The 23,842-nt window shown below is 40.1% G+C and overlaps 2 protein-coding genes across 2 annotated transcripts in view; one reads left to right on the top strand and one right to left on the bottom strand.

The window, feature by feature from the left end:
* The window catches only part of Ndufs4 (NADH:ubiquinone oxidoreductase subunit S4), a 103,004-nt gene that overhangs the window by 74,758 nt on the left and 4,404 nt on the right, over window positions 1-23,842 (top strand). Inside the window, exon 4 of the mRNA XM_006979437.4 lies at window positions 5,690-5,763. Coding sequence (XP_006979499.1) covers window positions 5,690-5,763 — 74 coding nt within the window. The remainder of the gene's footprint in view (window positions 1-5,689; window positions 5,764-23,842) is intronic.
* Window positions 8,538-23,842, bottom strand: part of LOC121822749 (uncharacterized) — an 81,919-nt gene continuing 66,614 nt past the window's right edge. The window contains exons 4-6 of the mRNA XM_076551872.1: window positions 23,748-23,810; window positions 19,626-19,721; window positions 8,538-9,521 (exon numbers count right to left, since the gene is read on the bottom strand). Of these exons, the coding sequence (XP_076407987.1) occupies window positions 19,708-19,721; window positions 23,748-23,810 (77 nt within the window). The 3' untranslated portion in view covers window positions 8,538-9,521; window positions 19,626-19,707. The remainder of the gene's footprint in view (window positions 9,522-19,625; window positions 19,722-23,747; window positions 23,811-23,842) is intronic.

Here is a 23,842-nt window from a genome sequence, read left to right on the forward strand (position 1 = left end):
AATTAGTTTTTAGTACTGACAAACAATTCTTGAATATGTTGAAAGAGAAATGACTATAGAACTTATATCTAAAACATCTTTTTCTAAAGACCCAAAATTTCCTCCTGTAGGTGATCTAGACTTGATGAGTTTTCCCTAGTAGAATACCTCTCTCTGGTTTGAGTCTGCCAGATGAAGTAACATGGACTGTAGGTGATCTAGACTTGATGAGTTTTCCTCTAGTAGAGTACCTCTGGTCGGAGTCTGCCAGATAGATGAAGTAATGTGGAAGATTTAACAGACCTAATCCCAATGATGAAGAAGTTTTACAGTTAAAAGCACAAGAAACATGACATATAGCGCCTGGAAAAAGAATGGTTGTGTATGTTTGGAGGTTCTTTCCCTGACTTGTAGTTGATGCACAGGGAGAAAAGCCACTGGTTCCTAGAGTAGAGCAGCGCTAGCAATGAAGGCAGTTCTGCAGTTAGTTAGTGTGACAGAAGCTTGAGCCCAGAGAGGGTTTTGGGGGTTGTTTTCTTTCTTTTTCTTTCTTTCTTTCTTTCTTTCTTTCTTTCTTTCTTTCTTTCTTTCTTTCTTTCTTTCTTTCTTTCTTTCTTTCTTTTTTTTTTTTTTCATGTTTCAGTGGCGACAGATAAGGAGGTTGCTGTGGAAGTACACTTCATTACTAATGAACATAGTTTTGGTTTTAAATATAGTGAATAAGTTTCATTGGTACCTATTCGGTCTATTTTAAAAAGTTTTCTAAAAGGCCACTTTCTAAGATAAGTGTGCCTTGATCTTTGTTTTTAAGATTTTAAAATTCACATTTTTAAATGCTGTGTTGACATTTTGTATCTGAAGTGCAAGCTTCTTATGTTCTTTTAATTACCTGAGTCTTTTAAATGTTAGAACTCAAAGGTAAAAGGTTTATCTTTATGTAAACCTGAAAAATATTATAAGATGCAAAAATCATCAAGTTTGGCCCAAGGTTTTTTTACAATATAAATCTCCTTAATCTAATAGGGTAAGCACACTGGGGCCAGAATAAACCATTCCTTGTCATTAAATAGTCCAGCTAGTTTGTTATTAAACTCATAGATTTCTTCTTTCTTTTTGATATTTATTATTATACATGTGCATGCATGTATATGCATGTGAGCTCAAGTTTGACAGCAAGCACCCTCGACCTACTGAGCCATCTTATTAGAGAAGTATCACTCTATCATTTAGTTCTAGAAACAAGTATTTTGTTTCTTGTCACAGGGACTGGGAAGGCCATTTAATTTAAGCAAAGGTATTCGTGAATTTTGATGTTGCTAATTCTCTCATTGCCTAGTTAGCCATACAGTATGCTTGACCCTTACCCATGATAACACATTAATGTGGACATGATTCTTAAGCTTGTAGTTAGTCCTTTGGTTTATCAGGTAGGAATAGTATTGTCTCTGCCATCCTTCCCTCCTAGCTCTTCGACTTCATTACAAAGTCACTTTTAAAATCTGTTTGATCACTTGACTCAGTTTTGTGAGTCCTTCAGGAAGTACTTCTCTTTATTGATTTGATGAACAAGTAAATGAGTGTTTGTATTTATAGAAGGGAGTAATCTGGATACATGGAATTATCAGCCATTCCCCTCCTGCCTTCTATCCACTATTGTGCACATACTCTCTATCTCCACAGAAGAGAACTCAGTCAATGTAGAATATATCTTTGTGGGTTTTTACTTATCTTTTGGTCAAATTTGATGGCTCAAGTTGCAAGATCAGTAAGCTGGCTGATCACATGTTCATCCACCGAGGAAGGTGATAGGGATAATATGAGGTAGAGTGAGGTCATAAACCCCCAAAGCCTGCCCCCAGTGTCCCACTTCCTCCAGCAAGGCTCTACCTCCTAAAGGTTCCCTAATCTCTGCACACAAGCCCCCAGCTGGTGACCACAGATGCAAATACATGAGTCTATGGGGGATATCTCTCATTCAAACCATGACTCTTAGTGTTCTTTGCTTGTCAGAGGTCATTTTTAAAAAACTCCATTAAGTCAAGACTTGTTAGATGTTTATAATTTTTATACATTTATGTTAAAATTCTAAATGTGAACAATGGCTCTTTAAAATAAAAAAAAACATAGAGAACAATGAAATGTATTATATACCCACAATGAGAAACAGCATGTCTAATATCCTTGAAGTGTTTTGCCTATTTTTGTATTTTATTAAAGGGAATCCAATATGTATTCTGTGACTGGTGTTCTTGTACAACATTGTATTTACAAGATTCATCCATGTTACTGCCAAAGCAGCACTTTGGTTTTCAGTTGGAGATTTTACGTGTAATTCTGAAATGAAGAATCCCATGTAGATCTTTGAAAGAATGTATGACTTCCTGATATTCTACCTAACCCTTAAGACATTAGTCATTGATTTATCATGGAATCAGTTTAGATTGGGGAGTATCGGTAATATATTAATTCTGATCCTTACTCATCTTGAACTAGTGACAGCAGCTGTGTAGAGTTTTGTTCTGGTAGATAGTCATTACTGGTAGGTCACCTGGAGCAAGTGAAGGATTAATTTTGTTTTATTTTGTTTTCCTTGCCTTGTTGGGGTATGAGGAGTACTGAAATTCAGTGTTTCGGGTTTAAAGGCATAGTCTTTCTGACATTCCAATGGAGAGCACAAGGTACGTAGCAAGTTGTGGCTTCTTTTCGCCTCAAGTATTCAGCTTGCCAGCTCTGCCCATTCACATACACTGCAAAAGTTCACGGCCTCGTGGACTCCACACTTCACAGAGTTCACCCTGCATGTCCAGATGCTCCGAGAGCAGCCCTACACATTATCTTCTGATTTCTTGTATTGACAAGCTGTGCCTTTTTGCTTGACTTCTCCATGTTCCTATCTGTCTGAACTAGAGAATACTTAGGGAGAAAATTGAGAACTGTATTCCAATAAAGTTTGTTTTGAGAGGGGGGCAGAATTCTCTCCAGTTTTTTCTGCTTTTGGTCTCTCTCGTCCATTTTCCCCTGTTTTGTTAAATGTTTATAGTTGCTATAAATGCATTTGTTAGTCAGGTACACTTCTAAGATACAAGTTTCTTTATCATTACTTATTTGGAACCTCACTAGTTGAGAATTGAGCAATGGAGTATAAACGTCAAAGTAGAAATGTACTCATAAAGATTGACAGACGTACAGCTGGAGAGGATAGGAGATGAGACATTTCATGGACAAGATTGGTACTCAGAGTGAGCCATGAGAGATGATTGGGGTGGATCTCCATATGTAAAGATGTGGGCAAGCATCCTCAATGGAAGGAGCAACTTAACTGATAGGAAAGTCCAGGCTGTGTAGTTATAGAAATGAGTGTGCTTTGACTAGTTGGTGACTTCTCAGGGGATAACTAGAAATGTCCGGAAAAGCATTCTGACCATCCTGGACAAGTGCAGAAACTCCCACAGCGGACAGCAGGAACTGTTTGAAGTTTTGACTTGGCATGCACTAGGTTTGGGAAATAAATAATAGGAAGATAAATGTGGTAACCTTAAATGGTGGGGTGGAATCAACAAAAGGAGACAGAAAGAGTAAGATCTTGGTACCAACATAACCCAGAAAGAATTCTAAACTGTGAGAGATGAAGGAGAAGGACAAACCAACTGGAAGATGATTGCTTATTCATGGTTTATACCATTGAATGTACATGTTCATAAAACAGACAATTAAAAAGCTCTATCACCTTTGCAGGAAATGGATCTGTTCTCTTGACTTCCAAGGACCGACTGACTGACTGACTGTCTGTCTCTCTCTCTCTCTCTCTCTCTCTCTCTCTCTCTCTCTCTCTCTCTCTCTCTCTCTCCCTCCCTCTCGCCCTCTTCCTCTCTCCCTCTCTCCTGAGCTAAGCCAGTGTGCCTGTCAAAACTATTCAAATCACTGAACCATATTTATATTGGCACTTCTGAGTATAACTAGTTTAACTATCAACTGAGAAACTATATGTGTCTTGAAAAGAAGCATCAATACAAAATTATCATTAATTTTTGGTACGAATATAGACGGTCAGTAGAAGGGTCTTTTTTTCTTACAAGGGGAATTTATTATAGGAGTCCATGATTATAGGGATCCTAAGGAATCCCAGCAAAGCCAGGATTGGTGTGCCAGACCTTCATCAGCAGTCTGTGGGACTGAAGAGCAGGAGAGCTACTTCAGGGCTCTGCTTAGCTCCTAGCTTTCCCATGGCCAAGGCCCCCAGAGGATTTCTTCTTCTTTTTCTTCTCCAGATTGGGTGGTGTGTAGTGCAGGGCAGTCTTCAGTTCTCTATGTAGTGAGGCATGATCTTCCATTTCTGATTCTCCATCCCAGAGTGTTGAAATTCCAGGAGTATGCCTCCACATCTAGTGGTATGCAGTTCTGGGCACTAACCTAGGGCTTCTTGCATCTAGGCAAGGACTTTACCAGCTAAGCTATGTCCCTAGCCCCTGCCTACTTCCATAGTTCTGAACAGGTTTCCACAGAATGTTATATTCATCCCTAAGAGATTTACTTTAAACATTTGTAGCAAACATGGTTATACTTTTATAAACATAAAAATAAGGGTTGTCAGGCCTTAGAATGTTTGTTTTTGTTTTACATAGACATTTCCTTAACATTATTGGTGATGAAAGGTTTGTTGAGAGTAGGTTCAGTTTTTTGTTTTTATTTTAAAGAATTCATAGTATATGGATGCTTCTAATTACAGTGGGATTAATGTCCCAGCAAACTCATTTTAGAGAACGTGGTAAGTTGAAGATGTTTCCTACTAACCTACTGAATATGGTAGTTTAGTGACGCAGTTGTTTACCACTGTGCTCCAACATGGTTAATGTTTCATTGCTGTTGCTCATCATTCAGGGGAACATTTGAAAAATATTTTCTTGGACCAATGGGCTGGCTCAGTGGGTAAAATCAACTCCTGCAAGTTGTCCTGTGACCTCTACATGTGTACTATGGCATTGGTATATACACATACACACACGCATACACACTAAAATATTTTTAAAAGAAAAACATTCTCTGTTACTGCATATTGCTGTCCTCGTCATATTGTGGAAACTTAAGTGAACCGATCATACACGGGTGGCCGTCTGCACTGGCAGTTCTACTCGGCACTAACTGCTGGATACTGAAGTTTCTCGGGTCAGTTTGGGAATCTTCCGGGCCTTTTAATCTAAAACTTTACTTTGTCCTTTCAAATAGAGCTTAATAAACCTCAGTAAAGAGAACTGGAATGTTAGCCGGGCGGTGGTGGCGCACGCCTTTAATCCCAGCACTCGGGAGGCAGAGGCAGGAGGATCTCTGTGAGTTCAAGGCCAGCCTGGGCTACCAAGTGAGTTCCAGGAAAGGCGCAAAGCTACACAGAGAAACCCTGTCTCGAAAAACCAAAAAAAAAAAAAAAAAAAAAAAAAAAAAAAAAAAAAGAGAACTGGAATGTTACTGTAATTATGATTTTATTATTACATAATGCATACTAGAAAAGTCAGATTTAACACAGAAATAAAGTATTGTTTTTCAAAGATTACAAATAAAATACTGTCATAATTTTTTGATATTATACCAACTGTTTATTTTCTAATCATTGTATTTAAACATTGTATTTAAAATGAATGTATTTAAAATCAACATTGTATGTTCATTGTCTTACAGCTAAATCTTAATGTTAAATCATGGGCATTCTCTCTTCTAGGGCTGATCCCCTCTCCAACGTGGTTCTAACCTTTAGTACCAAAGAAGATGCAATTGCCTTTGCAGAAAAAAATGGTATGAGTGAGTTAACTTCCTTTCTTTCTAAATCAAGATAAGATTTTGTGTTCTTAACCGTGAAGCCCATCTAAGAATTTAAAATTTGGACAGATACTTAGCTGGTCAGTCACTCATCACCAAGCCAGAGTTTGATCCTTGACACTTGCACACACACAATAACTAATGTGAAGAAAACATTTTCTAAAAGGATATGAAAAGACCAAACTTGAAATAGAGACAGAGAATAAGATCACTTGCTCACACTTTGCTTGTTTCTGAATCTTCCTGCAAAAATCCCTAACATTTAGTTACTTAAACTCTAACTGTATCATATATCATGAGGTGGTCTACTCCAGTTTTGACATTTCACACTAAAGTTCTTTCTTCTTTTGACCTAAAATCTAATGCCTATTGTTCTACCTGATAGCCTTTTAATTACTTGAAGGGAGTTGTTATCATCCTTACTCTAAGCTTTCCTCTAAGCTTAAATGTCTACATTTTCTGCATTAGTAGATGTGACAAGTCTAATACTGAACATAATTTCAACAGTACATTACATTGATATAGCATAATAATATGTAGAATCTTTGGGAAAAGCAATAATACATATTATTTTATGATAATTTTGCTGTAAATAAAATTTTAAAATTCTTTTTAAAAATAACTTTCTGCTCTTAAGCCAATATATTGTACTGAAAAGGAGGCATTAGGACCAGAGCAATCTATATACATTTTGAAATTATTTGTTTAATTTCATAGTGACTTTAATGTTTTGTAATGGGCTGGAGAAGTGGCTTAGTGGCTAGGAATACTGACTGCTCTTCCAGAGAACCCGGCTTCAATTCCCAACACCCACATGGCAGCATACAGCTGTCAGTAACTCGTGCATGTAGTGTTCAGACACACACACACACACACACAGAGGCAATTCACATAAAATAAAATTAAAAATAGTACGTGTGCAATGGGAATGTCAGGTGTTTACCTGAAGTGTTGTAGGTAATTGGTAATGTTTGTCTCTGACCCACACCTCCCTCCCTGCATCTGGCATCCTTGCAGTCTGTGTCTCTTATACTTAGTTGCATTACTATGTATTTGTACCAAATGCAGTGTATTTGACAATGCATGTGTCATGTGACTTTTCCTGGGTAAAATGTCAGCCAATGACTATTCCCCCAGATAAGGCACCAACAGCAGATCAAAGAAGCTATTCCACCTGAGTCTACCTTAGCAGTGAGTTATTTGATGGATGCTCCAAGGTAGCTTTATCACAGGAAGGCCCACCCCATCCTGGGTGATGACTCCCAAAAGCAATGTTCCTGGTGCTTCCTGCCTGGCTTATAGGCAGCTCCACTGGAGAGTCTCCTCTCCCCAGTAACTGTTGAGTGCTTCCATAACCCCACGAGAGGCCATGAGTCTTACAACTTTCTGAGCTTACCAAGTTTCCTTAGCTTCCTGAACCTCTTTTCCCCTGCAGGCTAGAACAGTTGAATTTAAAGGAAATAGCTAGACACCATGTTAGGAAATCCCATAAGTTTGATACAGGAGGAGATATTTAAGTTCTAGCTGGGCCATTTGGATTTCCATCTATATTTGCTATATATTGGAAGACAGATAATAGATACAGCTTAAGTACATTATTAGTATAAGGTATTATATGTGAAAAAGTCATGTTATCTAATACATTTGATGTAGAAATCTGAAAGCACTGTAAATATTTTCTAGAATAGTAGTTTTGCTTCCTCATTTAGTATTACATTACCTATGATTAAAAGTCTAAAGTCAGGATCTGGGGGTATATAGGACAATGGCAGAGCATATACTGGGCACACCCTGGGTTTAGAGCCAAACTAACTGTATTTGAAACGATGGCTGGTCGTTGTGACTTTGTATTTCAGTTTCCACATATATAATGAGAATTGCTGTGAGGAGTAAATGAATTAATAAATAGCAAGTGATTAAAGAGGATCTGACACATTGCTCATAAAAGTACACAAATATATCTTATGTTGTTAGTAATAGACCATAAACTTTTGTTCTTAAGTGAACGCTCCTTGGATACTTTTTGGCCAAGTTCTAAATTTCTTATATCTGAAATTATGGTCAGCATAACCGTATTACTACTTTGATTCAAGGTAGTGTTTCTGTATTTTAATTAAACAGTTCTATTAATGTTTCCCCTCCGTTCAGCCTTCCATACTTCATGTCTCACACCTTGCAAATTACTCTTCTGGGGTTTGTATCATGAGTTCAATAACAGGAAATCTAATTAAACTGTTAAATCCCTCTCTAGTCTTTCTCTGAGTGGTCACAAGGCATATGTGAGTACGGTTGCTATGTGAACTGCAGGTGTGAAGTAGACACCGCTGCTATTGAAATCAGGTGGTTCTCTAATTGGATTTCCCTCCGGAAAGAAAGCCGGGTGGTCACAGTCGGTAGGAGATGTCACTTGAGACAGCCGGGCAGACAGACAGTGACTGAGAAAACCACCCCAGGCTGCGCACTGCAGAGCTGGCTGCGCCCTGCTCGTCTTCAGCACTCTCCGCCCGGCCTGACTCACGCTCCATCACACCCCGTGCCCAGTGGCTCAGGGATTTAAAGCTACACTGATTTTCAGGATAAGGCTATGCTTTGTATTCACTGTGGTACTTGTGAGCTGCTACATGTCTTTAACATTTAGCATTATGCATCTTTAAGTAGGTAAGTCCTACTTTTTTCAGGTATAATGAAAGCAAGGTGTCTTAGTCACTGTTCCATTGCTGTGAAGAGACACCATGACCAAGCAAACACTTACAAAAGAAAGCATTTAATTGAGGGATTACTTATCGTTTCAGAGGCTTAGGCCATTATCATGGACATGGCAGCAGGCAGGCGTGGTGCTGGAGAAATAGCTCATCTGCAGGCAGAGAAAGAGAGCCTGGGCCTGGCATGAGCTTTTGAAACCTCAAAGCCCACCCCTAGTGACCCACTTCCTCCAACAAGGCCACACCTCCTAATCCTTCTAGTCCTATTGAAGTTCCACTCCTTGATGCCTAAGCATTTCAACTCTATGAGCCTGTGGCTGTCATTCTTACTCAGATCACCACACAGGGTCTAAGTAAGGAGCTTGGAGTGTTACAGAATCCTCCTAGCATGAAGAATCTCTCCTGAATTCTCCAGCAACCCTCTCCATTATAATTAACTTCTCTTGGACCATTGTATGGGACGTATAAATGAAACTTCCTTTCTCCTATACCTAACATCATTTTATTGGGAGCTAATGCTATTGAAAGTGAACCATATGTCTAAATTACCAAATGTAGGACATTGAAATGCTTCAAGCAGGTGTGGTGTCACACACCTGTAATTCTTGCACATGTGGCAGGAAGATTGGGAGTTCAAGGTCCTCTATCTCAGGAGTGGCGGGGGTGCTCAGAAGTACTAGTATATTAAAGACTGCAGGATTAAGAGGCTGGCAACTAGGATTCTAATTCCATATTGTCTTGACATACGGGGTAACTTGACCACCAAGGGTAGCATCGCTACACTTGGTCTTTAATACACATTTGTTTTTCATCTTTGAAATGAGAAGATGGGTTGAATAATTCTCAGAACTTTGTATCTTAAGGATGTGAGCTCATGGACCAGCCCTGACCTCATTATTCTCTCTGTAGAGGAAATGTATTTGTGATGGTAAAGGTGGCTCTGTTGAAAGTAAGGTCTTCAAAGGTTCTGCAGTGATGAGTAGTAGATGCTTACTTTTCAATAGTATCCAGAAGTCAGAGGCCAAGGGAAAACTGTCACAGAAGAAAGAGAAAATGTCTATATTCAGAATGTTCTGAAAACAGTGTATTTTCTTAGTTTTTCCTTTCTGTAACATCTAAATGTTAAATTTAAAAAAAGGAAAGTCATGATTATCATTTCCTTGCATAAAGTTATTTGTAGAGGAGGACAATGATACGTAAGATTTACAGATCTGCTTTCTTTCCAGACATGTTTATTGACCTCTATTATATTTTGAGAACTCAGGCAACAAAAGTCCTCATGACAAAGGTTAATATTTAGAAATAGTCATAATCCTCATTAAAACCCCAGAAAGCATGAACAGTCACTATCCCACCAAAGTAACATTAAGTAGCAAGTCACATATTTACAATTTGAACACGTTTTATTTAAAAAGTCATGGGCCAGTGGGGGTGGCTCAGCCAGTAAAAGCACTGATGACCTAAATTTAATCCCTCAGACCACCTGGGTAGAGAGAGACCTGACTCCCCCAAGTTGTCTTCTGACACATACAGATGTGGCACATGCACACATGCACAGAGAATAAATAGGTACAAGTGTAGTTAAAAAGTCATATTCATTAGTTTATATAGAGAGTATATATGTGGCTTCTCTACGACAGTGGTAGAACTGAGTTGTTGTAATTGTGACCATTTGGGTGTGAAAGCCTGAAAATAATCACTACTTGTCCCATGATAGAAAATATTACTTGTCTTCTGCTTTGTTACTTATTTTTGTGGTGCAGGGGATCACACCTAGGGTCTTATACATACTAGGTAAGTAGCCTATCCACTGAGCTCTGCTCCCAGACCCTACTCTTTTCCCTATTCTTCCCCAATTCTGTTTCCCATTCCTACTGGGTAAGCTCTTTTCCATCTAACTTAAAAAAACAAAACAAAAACAAAAACTTTGGGTGTTTTTTGGAAATTAAAGTATAATTACATCGTTTTCCTTTTTCTTTCCTCTAACCCTCCTATGTATACCTTCTTCCCCTTCTGTCAAATTCGTGGCTTCTGCCTCTTTTTCTCTAATAATTGTATTTATATATGTAAAAATACACATATACACACAGTCCATATAATGTTACTTGTATATGCATGCTTTCAGGGCTGACCATTTGGTACTGGATAACTAATTAGGGAACTCTTCCCTGTGGAAGACTATTTCTCCTGTTCTCAGCAATCCTTAGTTTCCTATCGTTCTTTGTGTAGGGTTGGGGCCTAGTAAGATTTCTTCCTTTCATATCAGTGTGTCTGTTGATGTTGTTCTTCTTCAGGTCTTGTTTAGGCAGCCATGTTGTTAAACCTTCATGTGTATAGCTTCCCTGATGTTACTAGGAGACACAGTCTCACTATAGGCATCCTGATTCTCTGACTCTTAAATGTTTTTTCTGTCCCCTCTTTCTCAATGTGCCTGGAGACTTGGGAGCAGGAGTTATGTTGTAGATGGGACTAAGCCCCATTTGTCTTCTGCATTTTGACCAGTTGTAGGTTCTGTAATGGTCTCCATCTGTTGCAAAGAGAGATTTCATTGTTGAAGGGTGAGACCTGCACTCATCTGTGACTATAGGATAAATATTTAGAATGGAGTTAGGAACTGTGCTGCTTTAGGAAAGTGTTAGCTGTCGATTCTCCTCCAAGATCCATGACTTCACCAGCCTTGAGTAGTTGGCTAGGTTTCCAGTACGAGATATGATTTCCCTTTAATTGAGTAGGCCTTAAATCCGGTTAGAGCTGTTGGTTACCCCCAAGTCCTTTGAACTTTTTACAGTAATCCCCTTACAGTTCTTGCAGGACAATTGTGTATCTCATTGTTTTCCATTACAGTTGTTCAGAATGCTCTGTTATATGTCAGTACTGTGTGGCCAGCTCTTTGGTTAAATCATTATGTAGGGCACAGACTAGAGAGTCCTGGTACTCAAACAGTAACATTTGACCCTGCCTACTAAATACATTATAAGCACCTACCAGGGAAAACAGAATTTTATTCATCTTTATCTTTAATGTGTTCAATACATATTGGTGAGTTTCAATTAATGTAGTTAGAATTATTTCAGACTCAGTTACTTTTTTGAAAACATAGTAATTTGTAAATAATTCTCCATATCATTTAAACTTTTCTAAGTCATTTTAATTTGCTGTTGCTTCTCTTTCAATAGAAATATTAAATCCTACTGATTGGAAATTTGAAGGAAAAAATAGAAAAATGATTAGCAATTTCTTTTATGTTTTTAAACAATTTATTTTATTGTGTGGATGTTTTGTCTACATGTATGTCTTTGTACCAAGTGTGTGTCATGTGCCCTCAGAAGCCCTAGGACTGGGATTTCAGGCTGTTGTGAGCCACCATGCTGGGGCTCGGAATTGTAGCATGAATCTTAAAAGGTCTTATTAATAAAAACAAACCTGGAGCCAGGTATTAGAGTGAATACTGAAAGATCAAAGAAGCAGAACAAGCCACATCCAACCTCACCTTGCCAACTTCTCAGCTGATCTTGTTTCCTGGGACTGAAGGCCTCTGAGTCCTCATCCGAATGGATCTCAGCTGAACTGCTGCTCAAAAGCCTAAAAGCTTAAAAAGACTATAGTTCCTATTCCTCATGGCTTATGTACCTTTCTGCTTCCTGCCATCACTTCCTAGGATTAAAGGCATGTGTTACCATGCCTGGCTGTTTTCAGGGTGGCTTTGAACTCACAGAGATCCAGAGGGATTTCTGCCTCTGGAATGCTAGGATTAAAGGCATGCGCTACCACTGCCTACCCTCTATGTTTAATACAGTGGCTGTTCTTTTCTCTGACCCCCAGGTAAGTTTATTGGGGTGCATAATATATCAACCACAGGGAATTGTACCCAGGTCCTCTGGAAAAGTAGCCAGTGAGTGCTCTTATTCACCGAGCCATCTTTGAGCCCCCATATTAATTACTTGCATAAGAGCAAAGGGAATTTGTCTTTCTCTTGAACTTTGATAGGTGAGCCGTTGAGAATAAAGCTGGCAATTATGAGACTTTCGAAAGGTCAGAAACTTGCAATATTTCGTTGGGTAAGCTGTAGAATGGAGTAAAAGTTTGGAGTTGGAACACAGGGACAGATTAGAGAAGTGTGAGAAGAGAAAACTCATGGCGAACAGAGATTATCTTATTATGAATTTTTGTTTTTCAAGTCAGGGTTTCTCTGTGTAGCTTTGGAGCCTGTCCTGGATCTCGCTCTGTAGACCAGGCTGGCCTCGAACTCACAAAGATCCGCCTGGCTCTGCCTCCTGAGTGCTGGGATTAAAGGCATGCACCACCACCGCCCGGCATTATTACAGATTTTTAAGAACTGTGTGTGTGTGTGTGTGTGTGTGTGTGTGTGTGTCCATTTGGTGTGGGCAAGATGGGCAGCTGATCGCTTCTCCTGTGATGAAAAGGTTGTTGTTGTTGTTGTTAATAATAGATGCCTATTGTTTTATGAACATGTAGTCAGTTTGTTTTATAGCTTTATGTTGCTGTGCCCAAATACCTAATTTAGACAAATTAAAAGTGATACAGGGCTAGGCGAAGTCACTCCTTTAGTCCAGCACTCAGGAGGCAGCTGGACTTCTATGAGTTCAAGAACAGCCTAGTCTACAGAGTGAGTTCCAGGACAGCCAGGGCCATGTAGAGACCCTGTCTCACCATCACCACCACCAAAAAAAGTGATACAGGAATATTTTGGTGTATTTTTAGAAGGATGGATCATTCATGGGGAGCCAAGGTTCAGAAACTTGACTACCACCCACCACCAAAACTGCCCTGAGCCAGTGGCTTTAATGTTAACTCACAAAGTCAAAGAATGAAACTTAGGAACCACCAAGGGTGAGTTTTAGAAGTTAGAGATTAAGCCTGGCAGTGGTGGTGCATGCCTTTAATCCCAGAGGCAAGTAGATCTCTGTAAATTTGAGGCCAGCCTGGTCTACAAAGTGAGTTCCAGGACAGCCAGGGCTACATAGAGAAACACTGTTTCCAACAACAACAACAAGTTATAGATTTATAGGTGGGTGCTTCAGATGGAAAAAGAGAGGGTGAGGAGAGCTCCTGTATACATAGTAAGAGGAGTCCCGGGAAGTAAGCTCCCCTTGCACTGCCTTGGATTAATAAGGCTTTACCAATGGAGGAAGGGGGATAGGTGAGCTGATGTGTCCAGTTCCTTCCAGCTGTTGCAGTGCCTTATAGCTTCTACCACATCCTCAGGATGCTTTCTAGGACAGGCTTCTTCCAGCCCCTGGCAAGGGCTGTCTATGCTGCCCACAGACTCAAGAACATTGAGTCTAGCTCGTAGCCAAGAAAGAAACTGGTCACTTTTGTAGCTAGAGTTTTCCTGCCTTGCCCACAGTCAGGACAAATCTCTCTCACCCACCAGTCCCACAGCCGCTCAGACCCAACCAAGTAAACACAGAGACTTATTTTGTTTACAAACTGTATGGCCGTGGCAGGCTTCTTGCTAACTGTTCTTATAGCTTAAACTAGTCCATTTCTATAAATCTATACCTGCCACATGGCTCGTGGCTTACCAGTACTTTACATCTTCCTTGTTCTGGCGGCTGCTGCAGGCAGTGAGACCTTCTGCCTTCCTGTTCTTTTATTTCTCCTCTGTTAGTCCCGCCTATACTTCCTGCCTAGCCACGGCCAACCAGGTTTTATTTATTGACCAATCAGAGCAACTTGACACACAGACCATCCCCCAGCACAGCCAAGTGCAGACCATCTCAGACATCTGCACTCAGGCCCGTGGTCCTAATCTTCCTCTATGCGGACCTGCTGGGTAAGGCCACGAGGAACCCAAGAACGGGCTCCCACAGGACATACAGAACATCCCACAGCACACTTTTCCTTGTGCTCCTTTACCCTGAACTGCCTACCCAGTTGCTATTCCCCATTCCCATCAACAACAGAAAAGATTTACTCTGGCTTCTTATTTGAGAAGTCTCAGTCTGCAGTTGGTCGGGCCTCTTACTTGGGGTAGAACATTTCGTCAGGAGAGTAAGATGTGGAGGCAGCTGTTCAGTTGGCCTGACAGTGCCTCAGAAGCGGAGAGAGGGAGAGAGGGCCTCCCATCACACAGCTTCCTCCAGGCAGACTCTGCTCCTGAGGCAGTGGAGCCCCTTTGTGACCAGGCCTTCCCTTGAGCCTTTGGGGGACATTTAAGTTTAAACCATAACAGTCAGATAAAGGGAATTCAGAAAAAGCTCCCTTGGGGAAAGAAGGGCCAGAAACAGGCGAATGGGGGAAGGCTGGGGAGACCTTGGCTCTGAGATCGTTCCTTTGGCTTAAGTACTTGGCAGACCAGAGCACCAGCCTTGGAGATACCTCTTTCAGAGCCACAACACATACATTTTAGTGTCTGTAAAACTCCCTACAGACAGCAAATGTTTTTCTGTCAAACTAATGTGGAGCTTATCCCAAGTTTTTAACGCTGATCATCCTGAAGTGTATTATAGCATTCTTAAAAATCCGTTCATAATGTTGGCGTTGTTTCTAAACCGTATGTGATCCTTGCTCTACAGTCTTACTTTGTAAGTGTTTTGAAATGTAAAGAAGTTAAAGAGGAGTCTAAGCCTAGTCATGATGTCTCTACTCTATGGAGGCCATGTTGTAGAGTCCAAGTGTAGTGCTGCTTCTGACACAATGACGGAACTTGTAATTCACCTAGAGCCACACTGACCACATGGGAGGGAACACCGCTCTCCATGCCTGCTTAGAATTAAGGTGTGCTAGTAATTTAAAGTGTAACCAGTAACAGTTTTTATTATGTGTTAAAATAATAATTTTTAAATACCTTGTGCTAAGTATATGATTCGAACTAATTTTTCTTGCTTCATTTTATTCATTTCTTTGGTGTGACTACTAAAATTAATAAAAAAAAAAAAAAAAAAAAAGAAATGTGTTCACACATCTCCATTGGACAGCACTGGCCTGGGGTCCTTAGCAGTACACAGGGTATATATTGTCTCTATATGCTAAATCTTTCATTGGCCTATATCTGAGAATGTATATGAGAAATGAGGGGAAATCACCTATTTTTAACCAAACCAGGTATTCTCTAGGTCTGTCTTTTTACATTAGAATGCTCTCACTCCGGAGACTAAAAGAAGTGTTCTTCCTCCAGCCAGTTACTTACGAGTTTCTGGACTGTGCCCTGCTTCCTTTTCCCCACACCTCACTTCCTGTGGAAGGCTGGCTCTCTAAGTTTGGGCAGTTGGGAAGACAAGACTGAATGGTACTTACTCAGTCTTCTCCTCTAACTCTTCCCTAATCCCAAATACTTAATACAAAGTGAAGAAAATGCAAAGACCGGATTGTCTTTGGGCTCTAATGCCGAATCCTAAACCTCTAGCCCTGCATGGATCCCAGAGGAGCTCTTCAAAGATGACCTTTGTTTGTAAAAAGGGGGAAGAGTCTGGAGCCTCTGAAATGTAGATGAACCTTCCTTCTGTTCTTTGTGACTGCAGAGACCAACCTTTCTCACCCAGGTGGCTTTTGTCTTTCCTTGTGTTATGTGAAAGCTGGGGAGGAGGAGGAAGCTACCTCATAGAGAGAGGAGGTGGGAGACAGCTGTGGAAAATATGGATGGTAGAGGCCTAAAACCTACTACCATTTACATGCTAATAAAAACCAGAAATGGCTTTTCCCCTGTTTGATCTGATTTGGAACTTTGTGACTTTTCTCTGGTATGGCATTTTACCCCCTGTGTTTTTCCCATTGTTGTTAGCTGTAAAAGGCTTTGAAATTCTCAAAACAAGGAAGGTTTTCCTCAGGAATAAGAGAACAGAACAAGCTGTGAAACTGCTTTGTGCTCATGGTGGGTCTGTTGGTGAGGAAAACCTCCCTTTGAAGATAGAGGTAGAAGCAGGAAAAAGATCCAGCCTTGGGTTTTGAATGTTCACACAAAACACAGTTTCACAGACAAAGGGAATTAAGAGATAAGTTTATCCTGAACTGAATATGAGTGACATGGATTTAGGTTGCCCCAAATAATACTTTCCATTATGGAAGTGATTACATGAACTTTTATATTCACTGAACAAAAAGAAATTATAAATCGAAGCAGATCACAGTCAAGCAAGGAAAACTCGTATGGGGTTTCTTTTCTTTCTTTTGTTTTGTTTGGTTGGAGACAGGGCCTTCTAGAGCCCAGGATGGCCTACAGCTTGTTTTGTCACCTGGGTGACACTGGAACTCATGGTGATCCTCCTGGCGCAGGCACATACACACTTGAATTATATGCACGCAATACCATGACCAACAACATTGAGTTTTTGTGTCCTGTCTCGGGGTGGAAGAAGACAGAGCAGGTGGGAAGAGCTGGTCTGAGTACCTTTCATTTAGCTAGTTCAGGGCAGGATTGTCCCTTGCGGTGGGTAAGTTCTTGAGATAAGAGTGTAGGAAGGAAGTGTGCAATAAAATGTATTGAAGTTATGGAAGAACAGCAAGTGTGGAGATACAGTAAGTTCGATGCACATGCTAAATACCTATATGGGAAACTTGTGTGAGTGGTTGTAGATTCCAAATTAATGTTTGCTGACCTAGAAGATAATGAGATTTAACTAAAACGTTTTTTTTTTTTTTTCAAGTAACCGAAATAGTTTTCTGTTACTAAGCAAAGCAGTAAGAGGACTTGGATAAATGGAAATAGACCGTGACAGCTTAACCAATTTCCCGGACTAGGAGGTAGACAGACTCCCTTGGGAGCTGGGCAGATAAGGAGAGGATCCATGAGTAGGTAAGAAAGCTGGCAAACTTCTTCCTCATCCCAGGATCTAACAAAAGCCTGGCAGCTTAAAACAAAGGTCTTGTGGGTTTTTTCTTCTCTCCTGACAGCAGGTCCCTTGCTGATGGACTGGCTCTCTGAGTTCGAGGCCAGAGTAGGACATGTTCCACAACAGTGTGGGCCAGTCAGCCATTCTCCATTCTATCTTTCCTTAAACCAACCAGCCCTAGATTAGGAGAGGGAGGAGAAAACTCTTCAGACTTAAAAAAAAAAAAAAAAAAACAGCCCTCTAGGAGAGACATGACTTTCAACTTCCCAATCCCCCTCTGCTTTGGTGAGGGTCTGCTGCATACTGTGTTCCCTCACCCCCCAATAAACACCTTTTTTCAACTGCTGATTCTGTCTGCTCCTGTTAGTGGTGTTTGAGATTTCTCTCTGTTTCCTGTTGTGCTTGAGATTTTTCATGTCTTTTAATTCTTTAAAATAAACCCAATCAATAATCACTGGAACACAGGTGCCTATTTTGGTAACTTTTTTACCCATCAAATTTAACCTCAAGGTGGCTAAGCATCTCTCTCCTGACTTAATGTCTCTTCCAAAGCAGCTTTTCAGTTGTAGCATGCCAGATTAATGTACTCATTGCAAACACTTCCCTTTGCAGTGTGAAAGAGTGTCTGAATTTAATGAGGTCACCTGTGGAGTCTTAACATTGTGTGTTTGTTTTGTTTAGGATTTAATTTTGGAAAGGCAAAAATAAAAGTTGAGGGTCAGGTATTGTAGCTCAGCAATAGGGCACATATCCAAGTATAAACAAAGCCCTGGGTTTGATAGCCAGCACCACAGAAGTACATAATAAAGCAGGAGGTGCTAGATGTGAATTTGACTGCTCATTTCAAAGTCATAGTAAAACATAAAAATTAGCAGAGATGGTAGCAGACCTTATACATGGAATCAGTAACCTAGGCCCTAAGCCCAACAACATGAAACAAACTTTGCTAAGATTTCTATGTATTTTATGGATTTTTTCCAGACTTAATATTTTCATATGTCATAATCCAAGGAAGTCATATTTACTTTCATCAACTTTCTGTATTCAGGTCTGTCTTCTTTATGACATAAATATTTTCTTTCCCCTTGATAAATAAGTCATATCCTATCATGTTGCTGACAAAGTTTTTTTGTTGTTTACATAAAAAGATTTAACCTCTTGCCATTATTATACCAATTTTCTTTTTTTTTGGGGGGGGGGCAGTGATACAGGATTTCTCTTTGTGGCTCTGCCTGTCCTAGAACTCGCTCTGTAGACCAAGCTGGCCTCAAACTCACAGAGATCAGCCTGCCTACAGGATTAAAGGTGTGATTATCAATTGTCTTTTACCTAGAGTTACTTTGAGTATGAAATCACAAAGGGAATAAGTAGGAAATACATGAACTGGATGTGGTAGCTCACCTCTATGTTCCCAGCACTTAGGAAGTTGAGGCAAGGGGATGAGAAGCTCATGATCATCCTCTACTATATGATGAGTAACACCAGCCTAGGATACACAAGACTCTGCCCCACCCCAAACCGTGCAAAATTTGATGAACTAATTGATAGTTGTGCTGAGGTTTGGGTGGACAGAATGATGTGATTTGGAATTTCTATAGGCTTGTTCATTTAGCTTGTCCTCTCTGCTGCTCTATGGCATTTCTGTTCTCTGCATGTAGGACATCCTATTTCAAAAGAAGGATAGGTAATTCTTTTAGCTTCAGGGGACAAGAGCCAGAGATCAGAGTAGCCTTTCTGCTATTGCTATTGCTGTTTCATCATTAAATACCCAAGTGTCATATTTGGGCTGATGTTCCCTGAACCTTGTCATAATTAATGGGCCAGTAAACCATCTCATTTAGTAACGATCTAGATATCTATCAATGTCATTTGAGTTTAAAGGCATTTTATTTACTTATTGTAAATAAAATGTGTGTGCATATGCACATGTTTGTACATGTGTGTGTGTGCGCGCACATGGGCATGTGCCATCATGCATATGTGGAGGTCAGAGAACAACTTGAAAGAATTGATTCTCTCCTTCCACCATGTATATTCTAGGGATCATACCAGGTACTTAGGTCAGCAGGCTTGGGGGCCAAGCACCTTTGCCTGCTCTGCTGTCTTGCCAACCTATCATCTAAGGATTTAAAAAGAATCTTGGATAAATTTTTAAGGCAAATTCTACAGAATATGATTTCTTTTGAAATAAAATTGCCGGAGGGATTCATCAAGCCAGTTAAAAGACACTTTTTCATTCTCATGACTATAAACAGTAATCCAGAGTAACACTGTTTTATATGATTGGTAAAGCTGTATAACTTGAGAAGGAACATATTCAAATAGAGTAAAAGTCTATGCTTACCAGTTTTGGAGGTCTGCCTGAGACATTCACCAGATTCACCAACCGATGGTAAGCATCCATCTCAACCAAAGAAATGCTGTACCTATGCTTCAGCCCCTACACCAAAGCACAAGAGAACACCGCTAATTCCACTTTTTCTAGTTTCCATTTTGCCACTGATTTTGTGGCTTGTTTTTGCAGTCGGGCCATTTAATGATCCTGAAGTTATAAAAATCTAGAAATTCTGCTGGGTGAGAAAAGAAGACAGTCTGGTTAGTTAATCTTTGCTGTTTTGAGTTCAAATAAATTAAGAATTTGGACTTACTGAAAAGAAAATAGCTCTTTGGTATGAACTAGTTCACAATTGTGGGTTTATTAACCCATCTGAAATTTTAGCACTGAGGTCATAAATGTGGTGTGACTAGCTCCACCTGCATATCTCTAATTCAGAAAAGCCTTTCTTCCCTTCCATTGTGTGTAGTATGAAAGAACTGCACCTTCTGATCAGGGAGTATTAATGATGGTGCAAAGAGCAGAATTTATAGGTCAGAGCTAAATTACAATTCTTGGAGTAGTTTTAACCCCCTTAATAGTCATTATTTGTCCACCTGTGTCTGACGTAACATCCTGTGACTAACAGATAAATCCTTTTGAAATGCATTACTAGACTACAGATAGCATCTGAGGCCTGCTGTAACTGAGGAGAGCCTTCTGCTTTAACCTGCCTACTTCATGTTCCCACCAATGGATTTACACGGTGACTCAATCACAAACGTTGTTCTGTGGTTGTAAAACTTCACAGTTAGTAAAGTGGAACATGACTTTAATCTGTATTCCCTGGCCATGGTCTCTCAGATTTGGCTTGTGAATGAAGCGAACACATAAATTAAAGAAGTTATATTACTCATGAGATACAAAGAAGCCTGGCAGATGTTACAGACAGCCCAAAAAACCAAGTCAAGACTTGGACATAGTAACAACACTACCAAAATGCCCACCCCATGGTCAGGAGAAAGGTTTTTATTATGGATAAGGGAGAGAGAGACTATCCAGAGGCATCTGGAAGAGTCCAGAGCAGAGGTAAAAGTAGACTGAACATGGCCAGGGCTATCTGCAAGAGAAGAGCAACAGAGACTAGCAGAGGCAGGGAGAGAAACCTTAGTAGAGTGGGAAGTAACTAATCTGGACAGCCTGGAGCTAGCAAAGGGGAGGAGTGGAGGATATGAGAAAGGCCAGGAGCCTAACACGTACCTGCTTTGAGATGCATAACAAGTATTTGTGAATAGGGATCTGAAGAGGCTGGAGGCTAGCTTTGGCTTTGGTATGCACCAGGGGTACATGTCAATAGAAAGCCAGGTGTCTCCTCTGCCAGAGGCAGGGGAGATAGGGAAATGGCTCTTTGTGACAGACAGAAACCTATGTCATAGGTTCCTGGGGAATGCTGAATGTATCCAATGGCAGTCCTTCTATAGTCCATTTTGAGCTGAGCCAAGACTGTCATTTTGGACCAAGTCAGTGGATTTGCCCTTTTGGGGTGCTTAGGTTTAAACAAACAAACAAAACAAAAAACATAACAAAGGTAACATGCACTTGTATGGGGAAAGGAATGTTGATATAAATTTCAAATGGATACAAAGTTGGTATTTCTAGAATAAGGTCAGTAGGTGGGAGATAGGACAGAATATGTGTGCCTGTAAACTGTGGCCGTTCACTTTACTGGTGATAATCATGCTCTCTGATATCAGCAGAACACTAAAGTAGGTACTGAACAGTTGTTCTCGGAAGGTAGAGGTGAGTTCCTCCAAGCCTCTGGTCCAGGCCTTTCATCAGTTATCAACACTAGTTTGTTGTATGTATCTCCTACAGATAGTTCACACTGAGCTTGTAAACAACAGCGTGCTAACTCATACCTGAACCAAGGTTATTCAACATACATATTGTCACATCATAGTCTACTAGCACCATGCCCAGGAACTATTCTTTCTTGTCAGTGAAAGTACCGAAACAAAAATCAACAAAAAAATGTGGCTCTAAATAGGCAGTGAGGAGCATACCTGAGAGTCTGAGGGCTGAACCAAGAAGACAGAGAATACTTTGCTTGACCTCAGCCAGGAGGCCATTCCAAGTCTGTTTCCCTTCTGTGCACATCAGAACTGACCACAGAAGGACAGGCATATTGATTTGGGGGCTACAAATGAATTGTTATGAGTAAGCGAATTCACAGGAGAGTATTATTTGTACCAACAGCCTACAAAAGAGTTTGTCCTACTTAGCTCTTCATTCCTAGTCCCTGGTTGAGACATTTCAGGGGACTGAGAGAATAAGGAAGAGGGGTTATTCCATAGACCACTCCCTCCTCCCCTTAGAGTTCTGGAATCATTTGTCTTATGGTAGGATTATCTGTGGTGCTTTGGTGGGGTTCCTAGTGCATTATGAGTTAAGTAGGATTCTGGGAAATCTTATGCATACATAGCCCATGCCCCAGACTAATTACCTCAACATTTCTGGTCATGACTTTTAGATACTTGCATATATCAAGGAATTTTTTTAAAAAGTGTTCTAAATTCCTACTGATTTTGAAACTTTTGAAACAAAAGTCACAGTAATTGGTTGATATCTTGGTTTGTTTTATGGCAAATTCTGAATAGGTGTTTCCAATTACTGCTTTGGAAATAATAATAATAATAATAATAATAATAATAATAATCTGTATGACAGTATATTATTTGAGAAATAAACTTGCCGAGACCATTGACCGTTGTGTCAGAGGGGGTGGTATTTTGAGAGCTGCCACAGCTCCAGCAGGTAGAAGGTGTGTTACTCTAGGAAATCTAACAGGTGCTGTGTGTGTGCCTTGATTTGCTTGCTGGCATCTTATGTCCTTTCACAGAAAGGATTGTCCCCCAGTCTATCCACAGCCTTAGTCCCTTCTAAAAGAATATCTAGATACTTAAAATCATTTCAAAGTGGGATTTTGAAGTGAAATTCCTGGACTTTCTACCTTGCCTTGTCTTAAATGTTTGGGGTCCGCTTGGCCTTCCACTAGGTGTGATATACCAGACTAGAATCCTGTAAGCGGCTTGAATTACCCTTGTGCCTTCCTTGGTGTTTCAGACTTGCTTGTTCTGATCCCTGAGGTGTAGCAGTATCTTCTAATTGTTTGTGTCACATTATGTGGTGTTCACTTGTCCCAGTACAGATTATTAAACTGTTTGCTTCCATCCTAATTAATGTTAGGTTTGCAATTATGTTATCGAAGGAGAAGAACCTTTCACAGAACTGCAGTCAGGGTTTCTAGAGTAAAATTTGTCATAGGCAGTAAAAGAACAAATGAATATTTCTCTGTATTTTTTTTTTAATTACTGAGCCATAAATGAAATGGTTCTGTAAATCAAAATGAGTGGGTTTTCCTTTATCTCATATGAAAGTCCTAACTGTTGTGATCCGGTTTGTTATCAAGGGCATGTGTGCATGCATGTGTAGTGGATACGTGCATGTGTGAAAAGCCTGCACCAACCATTGCATCGGAAATAGAACAATCCAGCCACAATGTAGAGATCTATAAAATAAGGTGGCCTGCTTTTTGAAAAAGAAATTTGTATTGGACATTAAAGATTACATTTTAAGTTTCCTAAGCGTTTGCCAGATGTACTTCTCTTATACTGTAGCTTAAAGTTGAAAATATTTTTGTGAAAGCGTTCTACTGTGTGGAACAGCCGTCAGCTTCTCTCATCATGTAGGTGCTGGTGGGTGGATTTGTGGCTAATCTGTGCCATATGGCTACTCTCCTCAGTGGGAAGTGATGGAAGTCCCAGGAGCTTTACTCCATCCCTGGGCAGCTGCCTTGGACTCAGTTGCTTTGATCTTCTTGTTGCACAGCTGGAAGAAGCAGGGCCTGGTTTTGAGTGACCTAATAAGACGGCATACGGGACCACTGTCGTAGACTGCACCTTCCTGTTATATAAGCATTCCTCAGACAGCGTACTGTTTCAAGTCTGGGTTATTCGTTTTAAGATTCGGACATTGTAAATATTTTACTAAGAAATTGTCTGTGTTCTATTTCATATAAAATTCCTCCTTTGTAGGAACAAATTTCAGATGAGAAGTAAAAATAGAGGAGCATATAGAATTCACGTAACTTACCCATTGCTAAGTACATATTCGATATCTTCTTAATAATGTCCCAGAACAGAGCAGAAGTGTGTTCTGAGTGAATGAAAATCTAAAGTTACATCGTC

This window comes from Peromyscus maniculatus, chromosome 15 (genome assembly GCF_049852395.1).
Source record: "Peromyscus maniculatus bairdii isolate BWxNUB_F1_BW_parent chromosome 15, HU_Pman_BW_mat_3.1, whole genome shotgun sequence".
Taxonomy (NCBI): Eukaryota; Metazoa; Chordata; class Mammalia; order Rodentia; family Cricetidae; genus Peromyscus; species Peromyscus maniculatus.